Source organism: Carlito syrichta, unplaced genomic scaffold (assembly GCF_000164805.1).
Source record: "Carlito syrichta isolate Samal-C Ts95f unplaced genomic scaffold, Tarsius_syrichta-2.0.1 Scaffold314220, whole genome shotgun sequence".
NCBI lineage: Eukaryota > Metazoa > Chordata > Mammalia > Primates > Tarsiidae > Carlito > Carlito syrichta.
Genome location: NW_007258316.1, coordinates 302302 through 313981, shown reverse-complemented (window position 1 = coordinate 313981; position 11680 = coordinate 302302). Strand labels below are relative to the sequence as shown.

Genomic DNA, 11680 nt, shown 5'->3' with positions numbered 1-11680 from the left:
CGCTGCCCAGGTGGGTCTCGAACCCACGGGCTCAGGCAATCCACTCACCTCAGCCTCCCAAAGGCTCGGGATTACAGGCTGAGCCACGGAGCCCGGCTTAAATTTTATTTTTGAGTTGGAGTCTCACTCTGTTGCCCAGGCTGGAGTGCAGTGGCACACTCACGGCCACTGTAGCCTCAACCTGCTGGGCTCAGGCGGTCCTTCCGCCTCAGCCTTTCAAGTAGCTGGAACTACAGGTGTGTGCCACCATGCCCGGCTAATTTTTTGATTTCTTGTAGAGACGTGGTCTCGCCAAGTTGCCCAGGTTAGTCGAACCCCTAGACTCAGGCAATCCCTCTCGCCTTGGCCTCCCAAAATGCTGGGATTACAGGCATGAGCTACCACGCCTGGCCTACCCCTACACTTTTAAAAAACTTAGGTCGGAGCCGGGCTCGGTGGCTCAGTCTGTAATCCCGCACCTTTGGGAAGCTGAGGTGAGTGGATTGCCTGAGTCTGTGGATTCGAGACTCGCCTGGGCAGCGAGACCTCATCTCTACAATAAATCAAAAAATCAGCCGGGCGTGGTAGCGCATGCCTGTAATTCCGGCTACTCAGAAGGCTGAGATGGAAGGATCGCCAGAGCCCAGCAGGTCGAGGCTGCGGTGGCTGGGAGCGGCCACTGCACTCCAGTCTGGGCGACAGAGTGAGACTCCAAAACAAAACAAAACAAAACAAAACAAAACAAAACAAAAAAAACTTAGGTCGGTACAATATAATTTCAAAGGAAATTTATTTAAATGCATAGGTAATTTTAGTAAAAATTTTAGCCAGAAATTTCATCTAACTCATCTCCTCTACTTTTCAAGTCAAAGTTACTAATAGTTCTAAAAAGGATTTAGGATCTCTCCTATCACCCTCCCACCTCCATCTCCCACTCCCAGCAGGGAGGAGAGGGGAGGGCTTCCATAGCTTGCACTGGGTAAATCAGGCTGTAGGAATGAGAAGGAAAGCACCCACGCCCAGTGGCCTGACTGGCTTCTCTAAGCAGGTGTCACCAGTCCCAGGAGGGTAACTGTGGCCTCTATCATTGTTTTAGGATAAAGGAGGAGTGGAACTTTGTGGCCGAATGCAGAAGGAAAGGCATCCCTCAAGCCCAGTACTGCAAAAATGGCTTCATAGACACTAGCGTACGGCTTCTGGAAAAGATCGAGAGGAACACTCTTGCAAGGCAGAGTCCACTTCCTAAGGACAGAGGCAAGCGGAGCAGTCCATTTGTGTTTGAACTTTCTGGGGAGCACTGGAAGGTGAGTCCACATGGTTCTCTATCTGCAGCAAAATGTTCACTCGATACACCTGAGACTCCCAGGCTCTCCATAGGCTGGCAGTCTCTAAGGATGCCTAATTCTGCTTCCCCTCCCATATTTAAAATAACTCTTTGTCTTTAGAAAATTTTAATTTAGACCTGGTGTGGTGGCTCACACCTGTAAACCCAGCACATTGGGAGGCCGAGGGCAGAAGATTGCTTGAACCCAAGAGCTTGAGACAAGCCTGGGCAACATAGTGAGACTCTATCTTCATTAAAAAAATTAATTTTAAGGGTGGAGCCTTCATTCATCTAATGCTCTCCAGTGGGCAATGACTGATGGATTGTTGCGGCGCTCCAGGCTTCAGAGGAATTTTGGCAGACCCTTTATCTGGTTTTCCTGTCCTGAGATTCTGGGGCCAGGATAAAGACATTCCTCTCTTTCTTTCCTCAGGTGTGTACATGTTGTGTTCTGGCTCCGGCTCCCTACCTGCTGCTTTGCGTCTTCAGGGGTTGTCTGTGAGCTGCTATTTCCTGACTGAAGCAGCACCTGGGCATACAGGACAAGTCAGTGCATTTGGGGAAGCTGCCACAGGCAGAGGAACTCGGGCTGTTACTCAGAGCGGCGGGACAGGATACTATGAGACCTGCCCTCCATTTCTTTCTACCCTGCCATTTTGTGAATGAAAGTACTCTGGCCAGGGAGACTAAATCTTTGGGAAGATCTTGGGGCTGTCTTTCATAAGTCATGTGACTCAAGGCAGCTTACTGCATTTTTATGCCTTTTAGCATCCTCATCAGTAAAATGGCACTAATGTTTGCCCCGACCCTCTCTGTCAGGCTGTTGTGAGGATTAAATGAGTGAGTATTCTGTGACGTATATGGTTCTCCACAAATAAGAGAGATTATTAAGCCTCTGTGACACTCTTTCATTTGTGATCCTATCATTGAGCTCAGCAGGTACATGGGTACTGCCTGCAGTGGGGCATGAAAGAAGTCATGTCTGGGTTTTTAATTAAATACCATTGGTAAATCATTGTCATGTGCCACCTTTTTTTTTGAGTTGGAGTCTCACAGTGTCGCCCAGACTGGAGTGCAGTGGCCGCTCCCGGCCACCGCAGCCTTGACCTGCTGGGCTCCGGCGATCTTTCTGCCTCAGCCTTCCAAGTAGCCGGAATTACAGGCATGCGCTTCTATGCCTGGCTGATTTTTTGATTTATTGTAGAGATGAGGTTTTGCCAAGTTGCCCAGGGGGTCTTGAACCCGCGGGCTCAGGCAATCCACTCACCTCAGCCTCCCAAGGCGTGGGATTACAGGCTGAGCCACCGAGCCCGGCTCATGTGCCACCTTTAAACATGATCCTGGGCTATGTGCTTACCCCATTGGGGTCTCTCAGCCCACCTGGAGAACCTGTCGCGAACTGTCATGGCGCACAGCCTATCTTTTGAGCATTGCTTTAAGGAGTTTTACTGAGTGCCTAGTATAGTAAGGGGAACCAAAAGATGGTTATGATTTCCGCGGGCTCAGGGGAGACCCCCGTGTGAATTATGTGGATGATGTCTTCATTAGTTGCAATCTCTTTGTCCCCATACTCAGTCTCCATAGCTGGGTACCATATTCTGATTGGAATTCACTCCAGGAAGGCTCTGGGGCCTCACACATTCATTCATGCGAATTTCAGTTACTGTTTTCCTCCCCCAGAGAGATTTGTGTTTCAGCCTCACCTCTAATTAAGGAGTGAAAAGCTGTGTTAAGGGATTTTTCAACCTGTTAGAGTGCTCTGTGGCAGGGAGAGAGTTCTGGCTTTTAAAGTCACCTCTGGCTGTGTGCCTGGCCCCTGCAAAAAGTCACGAGGGATGGGCAGGGCTGGAGCTTCTGGGCCCTTGGGGACTGGGTGGAGAAAGATCTGCAGGAGCAGCTGCGAGGCCAGACTGGGCTGGCCATTCCTGTCTTGAGCCAGAAGCTCTCCACCCTGGGCCCTGCTCTTTTAGGAGAGATTTCTTCAATTTTCTTTTTCTTTTTTTTTTTTTTTGAGTTGGAGTCTCACTCGGTCGCCCAGACTGGAATGCAGTGGCTGCTCCCGGCCACCGCAGCCTTGCCTACTGGTCTCCGGCGATTCTTCGGCCTCAGCCTTCCAAGTAGCCGGAATTACAGGCGCGCGCTACCACGCCCGGCTAATTTTTTGATTTATGGTAGAGATGAGGTCTCGCTGCCCATGCGGGTCTCGAACCCGCGGGCTCAGGCAATCCACTCACCTCAGCCTCCCAAAGGCGCGGGATTACAGGCTGAGCCACTGAGCCCGGCAATTTTATTTTTCAATCCTTCAATAGAAATTTTTATTTCTACTATCAAGTTTTTATTGTCCAGAGTTGTGTGTTTTGCACATGAATGAACACCGTGATGTGGACTTGTTTTTCTACCTTTTTTTTTTTTTTTTTTGAGTCAGGGTCTTATTTATCACTCAGGGTGGCATGCAGAGGCATGCTGTTCACGGCCATCACAGCATGGACCTGCTGGACTCAAGCGATCCTTCCGCTTCAGCCTTCCGAGTAGTTGGAACCACAGGCATGCGCCATCATGCCTGGTAAATTTTTTTTTATTTGTTGTAGAGACGAGGTCTCACCATGTTGCTCAGGCTGGTCTTGAATCTCTGAGCTCAGGCAATCCTCTCGCCTCCACTTCCCAAAGTGCTGGGATTACAGGCGTGAGCCACCACGCCTGGCTGTTTTTCTACTTTTACAGATATCTCTTAATCTTACCTTTTAGAATTTTGTCCTGTTTTCATTTCACAGGGAAATGGCCTTTCTTAGCTGTCTGGGATTGATAGTTTTTGGGGGACGCATTTATTTCTTTGAGAGTTTCCTTTTTCTTTCAGGGTGTGTAGGAGCCGTCCAGAACATTAACAATCTGACCAGAATCTCCAAGTGTGTGTTGGGCACACTTAGTTTTTGAGGGTGTTATTGTGGTGTCCCCATCTCACTGGTGCCTCCCATGCTTGCAGAGTGCATGCTTATGATTTGTCTGGAGCTAGTGAGGGCCCCAGAGAAGAATCCTCTCAGCTCCTGGGACAGAAAGACAATCTCGGCACTCAACCTTCCCCATCTGATTGCTACGTCCCCTGGCCCAGTTATGCCTGTGGGCCCCTAGTCCAGGGGGCTCTGTTCAATTCCTTCCAGTGAATCAGCCTCAGTCTCCTACTGTTTAGGATAAACTATTCTGGCTGCTTCCCTCACTGTCAAAGATGAGGGGCAGAAACTGGGAGAAAAGGGATGTATAATATCTGCAACTAGGTTACAGAGAGTTGGGTAGGTGTTGTTACCAGAAACCTGCTCAAAGCAACACAAACTTAATTCAGTGTTTACATCCCAAATTCATAGCCCTTCACCCACCCTGGGTTAAGATTAAGAAACATACATGCATTGTCAGCATGATTCAAGATCTATGTTTACATTTTCTGGTACATGAACGCTGACGTGACTCAAAGTCTCCTGGTCATACTGACAATTTAAAATCACATTCTGGATTTTACAACATATCTTTACATGTTCCACAGAGGATGGGGCAAAATATTGCAATATTGTGAAGGAACAGAAAGTCACAATATTTAGAGGAAAAAAGTTTTATTATTTTTTATTTTTTATTTTTTTTGATTTGGAGTCTCACTCTGTCGCCCAGGCTGGAGTGCAGTGACACACTCACGGCCACTGTGGCCTGGACCTGCTGGGTTCAGGTGATCCTTCCTCAGCCTTACAAGTAGCTGGAACTACAAGCATGTGCCACCATGCCCAGCTAATTTTTTGATTTATTGTAGAGTCAAGGTCTTGCCATGTTGCCCAGACTGGTCTCGAATCCCTGAGCTCAGGCAGTCCTTTCGCCTCAGCCTCCCAAAGTGCTAGGATTACAGGAATGAGCCACCATGTCCAGCCTCCTTTTACTTTTTTTTTTTTTGAGTTGGAATTTCCCTCTGTTGCCCAGGCTGGAGTACAGTGGCACGCTCATGGCTTCCACAGCCTTGACCTGCTGGGCTCAGGTGATCCTTCCACCTCAGCCTTCTAAATAGCTGGAAATACAGGCACGCACTACCACATCTGGCTAAGTTGCCCAGGCTGGTCTTGAATCTGTCAGCTCAGGCAATCCTCTCATCTGCGCCTCCGAAAGTGCTGGGATTGTAGGTGTGAGCCACAGAGCCCAGCCTTCCATTTGCTTTTAATGTGATCACTGATAAGGTAGGGTTTTTTTGGGGGGGGAATTGGATTCTCACTCTTGTGACCCAGACAGGAGTGCAGTAGCACGCTCACAGCCATCACAGCCTCAACCTGCTGGGCTCAGTCGATCCTTCCATCTCAGCCTTCCAAGTAGCTGGAGCTACAGATGCACGCCACCACACCTGGCTGGTTTTTGTGACTTTTTGTAGAAACAAGGTCTCACCAAGTTGCCCAGGCTGGTATCGAACCCCTGGGCTCAGGCAATCCTCTCGTCTCAGCCTCCCAAAGTGCTGGGATTACAGGCTGAACCACCATACCCAGCTGGAAAAAAGTTTTAAATCATTTAAAAACATAATTTATAACAAACCCCTGTTTTCAGAGCCTTGGCCTATAACATTACTGGAGGCAGGCAGAGGGAATTGCTTCGGGGATGAATGGGGGTCAAGCTTCTGGTTCTTAGACTTTGAACCTGACCTCTTTCTTTGGGCCCTGCTTTCATCTGTTACTTTTAGCTGTACCTGGCTCTTCCACTACCTAAGTTTCTCTCTGGTAGCTTCTGCTAAGAAGCCCAGGTTGTATCTCAGTTGTTTCTGCTGTTGATCTAAGACTAAGCAGACTCAGGGAAGCCAGGATACCATCTTCCAGTTTTCTGGCTTCCAACATTTTCCTGATAGCGTCCCCACTGCCTTTCTCTTTCTCAAGGTTTATGCTGTCTAAAAAGTTCCTATACTGTTTTTTTTTTTTTTGTTTTTTTTTTTTGAGTTGGAGTCTCACTCTCTCGCCCAGACTGTAGTGCAGTGGCCGCTCCCGGCCACCGCAGCCTCACCTGCTGGGCTCTGGTGATCCTTCCACCTCAGCCTTCCGAGTAGCTGGAATTACAGGCGCACGCTACCACGCCTGGCTGATTTTTTGATTTATTGTAGAGATGAGGTCTCACTGCCCAGGCGGGTCTCGAACCCACGGGCTCAGGCAATTCACTCACCTCAGCCTCCCAAAGGCACCAGATTACAGGCTGAGCCACTGAGCCTGGTTTATACTGTTGTTTTTAGTGGAATTTTGGAGGGAAGCAAAAGTATATGTGTGTCCTTAATCTGTTATTTTTACCCTATTCCTTGTAATTCCATTCAATATGACACCCTTATATTTTTTGCTATTGACTATTCAAAATAGTCATGAGGCCGGGTGCGGTGATCTCAATTCTGTAATCCCAGCACTTTGGGAGGCTGATGTGGGAGAATCACTTGAGCCCAGGAGTTCCAGATCAGTCTCACAATATAGCAAGTCTTTGTCTCTTCAAAAAATAAAAATGATAAAAAAAAAAATAGCTGGGTGTGGTGATGTGCACTTGTAGTCCCAGCTACTCTATGAGAGGCTAATGCAGGAGGATTACTTGAACTCAGGAGTTGGAGGTTGTGGTGAGCCGTGTCACTGTACTCCAGCCTGGGCAACAGAGAGACCCTGACTCCCAAAAAAGGAAAAAAAAAAATCATGAACATAATTTTAGAAGGTACAATTTTCAAGTGCACTATTATTGAAAGAGTGGAATGAGTTGTTATTTATGGTGGCATCAGTATGTTGAAACCTCAACAAAGTGTGGTTATGAGCCTGTGGTCAGCTCCCTAGGACTCAACTCTCCACTCTGTCTCTGCTCCAGAAGGCAAAACATCTGATGTGGTCTGGGTGCCATTCAGATCAGGAGGCGTCAGAATGCTTTGCCAGGGCTGATCACTCAGGGGCAGATAGTAAGTAGGTAGTCAGCTGTAGAAGCGGTCACACAGGGCCCTGCGCTTGGTTTTGTGCTTTCTGGTCACCATCTTGAAATTCTTAATTTTTAACAAGGTGCCAAATATTCTTTTTTACAGTAGGCCCTGCAAATTAGGTAGCCAGTTCTTACTGTGAGTGATACATCGTCAGGTTTGGGATTTCCTCTTCAAATGGGCCTTGTTTTGTTTTGTTTTGTTGTAAAGAGACATGGTCTCACTATGTTGCCCAGGCTGGCCTCAAACTCCTTGGCTCAGGCAATCCACCTGCCTTAATCTTCCAAAATGGTGGGATTACAGGCATGAGCCACCATGCTATCGCATGAAGTAGTACTAGGGTGAAAGTATTTTTGTAAGTTAAAAGCTTAACCCACACACACAACAGCAATGATCATAAAGCACATTACAAATACTGAGTACTGAACAAAGGGTCACTAGGGACTCTAATTGCTCCCTCTGCTCCCCTACTTCCCCCCATGGAGTTTTCTACCCCCTCTCTGTGCTCTGGCTACTTTGCTGGGCGCACCATGGTCAGTTTCTGAGGTCAGGGAGCCTTTGTACCTCATCTCTGCTCTGCCCTTTAGAGCTGAGCGTACCTAGTTTACGGTGGGGACTTTGCAGCACTTGGTGAATTGGATTTCTTCAACAGGACAAATAGCCCCCTAAAGTCCTTCAGTGCTTCTCAACACCTTTACACTTTTATCCTGGAGCGCTTGAGCTCGGGGAAAATTACTGCTGAGTTCTCACCATCACTTCAGAAGCAAAGACCCAGAGGACGACGGGAGCTAGGTTGGAACTCGGGTCCCCCTGCTGACTGTCTCTCTGGGGCTCTTTCTTGATTATAGACTCATAAGAGCATTTGGAAATTTGGTACAGCAAATAGTAGATGTCTATCAAATATTTTTAAAAGCAACTACAGAGAGAGGGAAATGCAGCACAAATTTCAAAATCGAGTTTTGTAAGGGATTTCAAAATTTCAGAAATGAACAGATTTTGATTTTAGAGGATGTTAAATTGGTGTGTGATGAATTAATATGTATTACGGCTATGGGTGTAAGCCTGGCTGTCTGTGTTCCCTAGGGTCTGGTTTTAATAATATCACAAATTCATGGCAGTTTTGACATAGGGCTCATCTGCTGTTGTGAAATTAAGGACAACCATGGTGCCTTTGGTTTCCTTTTGAAATGGCTGGAGTGCTGGTGGTTAAATGTTTGATTTTAATTGGCTTTGTGCACACCAAGGAGCTAGTTCTGATTGATGTCATTTGTTCTATTTTAGGAGCTCCCAGATTCATTGAAGGAGCAGACGCACCTGAAAGAATGGCACATAAGCAATACCCTGATTCAAAGCATTCCTACATATATCGAGCTGTTTCAAGCAATGAGAATTCTGAATCTGCCAAAAAACCAACTCTCAAGTCTTCCAGCTGAAATCGGTAGGCTACCTAGCAGGAGTCTTCAGGCCTCTGTGTATTAATCAGACAGCTGTTGGGCAGGTGATATCATTTTCTCCTCCAGCTGCCCCAGGAATTTGCTGGGCAGGACTGTTTCGAGGGTCCCCAAAGCTGCTTGTTGGCAGTGTCCCCTTTGGGTGGCAAGGCCATGATCTCACCTGTATAACTCAGCATACACGGACATTTGCCAATTGCTCAGAAACTGAAAGTCTCGTGAATGAGCAATACTTTGTTTATAAACTTTTTGTTTATTTTCTTTTAGTTTCAAAAATATAGATAAGCAGTAATATGTAAACAGAGTAAAATACATTGCCTCTATATATTATATCAGTCCACTGATAAGTCTAGTTTAGCTTATTATATCTTTTTTTTTCCCTGAGTTGGAGTCTCACTCTGTGATCCAGGCTGCAGTGCAGTGGCACACTCTTTGCCACCACAGTCTTGACCTGCTAGGCTCAGGTGATCCTTCCACCTCAGGCTCCCAAGTCGCTGGAACTACAGGCATGCGCCACCATATCCAGCTAATTTTTAAAAAAAATTTTTTGTAGAGAAGAGGTCTCACCAAGTTACCCAGGCTGGTCTTGAACCTGTGGGTTCAGGTAATCCTCTCATCTCGGCATCCCAAAGCGCTGGGATTATAAGCATGAGCCACCATACCCGACCTATTATATCTTTTTGAGAGATCACAATTTTATAATCTTCAATCATTGTTGTTCAGTTGCATTATCTTTTTTTTTTTTTTTTTTTGAGTTGGAGTCTCACTCTGTCACCCAGACTGCAGAGTGCAGTGGCCGCTCCCGGTCACTGGAGCCTCGACCTGCTGGGCTCCGGCGATCCTTCCACCTCAGCCTTCCGAGTAGCCAGAACTACAGGCGTGTGCTACCACGCCCGGCTGATTTTTTGATTTATTGTAGAGATGAGGTCTCGCCAAGTTGCCCAGGTGGGTCTCGAACCCGCGGGCTCAGGCAATCCACTCACCTCAGCCTCCCAAAGGCGCAGGATTACAGCCTGAGGCACCGAGCCCGGCCTGAGCTCCATTCTTATAACACACACTTTAAGATCAGTGGAGTGGCACATTAATGTGAAAATTTACCAGAAGCCAGGCGTATGTGAGAAGGTGGCTTATTTGGGCTCTGTGTTCCTACATGTCTTGCCAGGTGTGTCAAAGCTATAACCTTGAGGGAATACTAACCTTGAGGAATGAGATGACAACTTTCCCCCAAACAAAGGCAGCTTCGCCTACCACTTACTGTGAAAGCGGTGAGTGCCTCAAGCTCAGCGTTCTCTAGCTGTGATGCTATGTGTGAATCCATCTGGGCCATCTATGTCACGTGTCAGTAAGGAGAGCTGAGATATATATGCTGTGTGGTACCAGGAGTCTCATGTCTTCTGCCAGAATCCATGAAATAGTAACAGGCCAAGTTATTAGCCTTTAAGTAGGGTAAAATCAAATTCTAGACCCAATGAGGACAAGTACTTCTGTTTCCTTTCCCAGTTCTGGAAAGGTAGAAAGGATCATAGAATTTTTATGGCTGAAAAGTGTCATTTTTGACATATGAGGTGGCATTTACCCTCTGCCCCTTTATTTTACAGATTAGAGAGACCAGGTCCCAGTGACATTAGCTGGCTCATTCTTATTTAGGTATTAGACTTAGGGACTTCATTGAGCCTGGACTACAAGCCAAATTTCACTATTTCCAAGTCATTTGGGGGCAGGCTCACACTAAATACAAATAACTGAATAAAGTTTCTGAGAATTGAATTATTTAAAAAACCCTTTTTAGGTAGAAAGGGTCTGTCTATCCTTACACATCTGAGGAGCTGCAGTGATTGACTTAGACTCAGGGATCCTTGCTATCTTGTTGGGAATCCAGTGATCAGCAGCTAGACTAAGGGGGTTGTAAGCATGGAGCCATCAAAAGGGTTAGGGCATCCTCAGGGGATCATTCCATGCTTGCAATTGCCTGAAGTTTCATCATAGGAGTTCCACTTCATATATATTTTTGTCAGTTTCTTAACTTGTCTTCCTTGACATCATTGCCAGCCAGATTAATGCCCATTTTCTTTTCTCGCCTGCCAGTTTGATTTGGGCAGTGGTTCTCTCCTCAGCTATACCTTAGAATCCCCCAAAGATCCTTAAAAATAGAAATGCCCAGGACTCACTGCAGACCAATGCCATCTGAATCTCTGGACCCAGGGCCAGGCGTTGGTAGTTTTAAAACTCCCTACATGATTCCCATGTGTAGCCTGGGTTGAGAACCACTGGTGAGGGAGTGAGGATGCTGTCCTTGAATATCTAGGGGTGGAGGAGAGAGTGTAGTGAGAGGGGCATCTGTGTGAGACTTGTGTGGGGTTGGGCCCTATGCTTAATCTCTCTGCTCTTCAGTTTCCTTATCTGTAAAGTGGGGATAATAGTGAACTTCACATAGTTGTAAGGATTAGATGAGGTAATTCACACCAACATATTTGGTACATAGTTGTTATGATTATTCCGAGGTACTCAAGTCCTGTTGGAAACATGACATCATCCCTGCATCCCTCATTCATGTGCATGGAAAAACACTCACACATTGTAGAAAGGAGTAAATAGCAAGTCTCTCAGTAAGCACTGTGGCTTGTCTATTTATAAACATATGTAAATAAGCATGTTAAATATATTTATACACATGGGCTTACCCTGTGTTCTTCAGTCTATGCCTCATGTGTTTCTCTGTTCATACAGTGAAGGTGGAAGTGGACTCTAGGGTCAGGCTGCCTGGGTCTTCCAATTACTGGTAGGTCACCTTGAGCAAGTCATTTACCGGTTTTCAGTTTCCTCATTTGTGAAATGGGGATGATAATAGTAATGTATGTTTAAGGCAGGTTAGGCTGCGCTATGATGTTCAATAGACTAGGAATACTAAATGCATTTTTTTTTTTGAGTTGGAGTCTTACTCTGTCACCCAGACTGGAGTGCAGTGGCATGCTCACGGCCACCACA

General features: G+C 46.6%; 1 protein-coding gene across 1 annotated transcript in view; it reads left to right on the top strand.

Moving 5' to 3' along the window:
* LRRC2 (leucine rich repeat containing 2) overlaps window positions 1-11680 on the top strand; it is a 40706-nt gene that overhangs the window by 11052 nt on the left and 17974 nt on the right. Inside the window, exons 2-3 of the mRNA XM_008071223.1 lie at window positions 1076-1283; window positions 8526-8682. Of these exons, the coding sequence (XP_008069414.1) occupies window positions 1076-1283; window positions 8526-8682 (365 nt within the window). The remainder of the gene's footprint in view (window positions 1-1075; window positions 1284-8525; window positions 8683-11680) is intronic.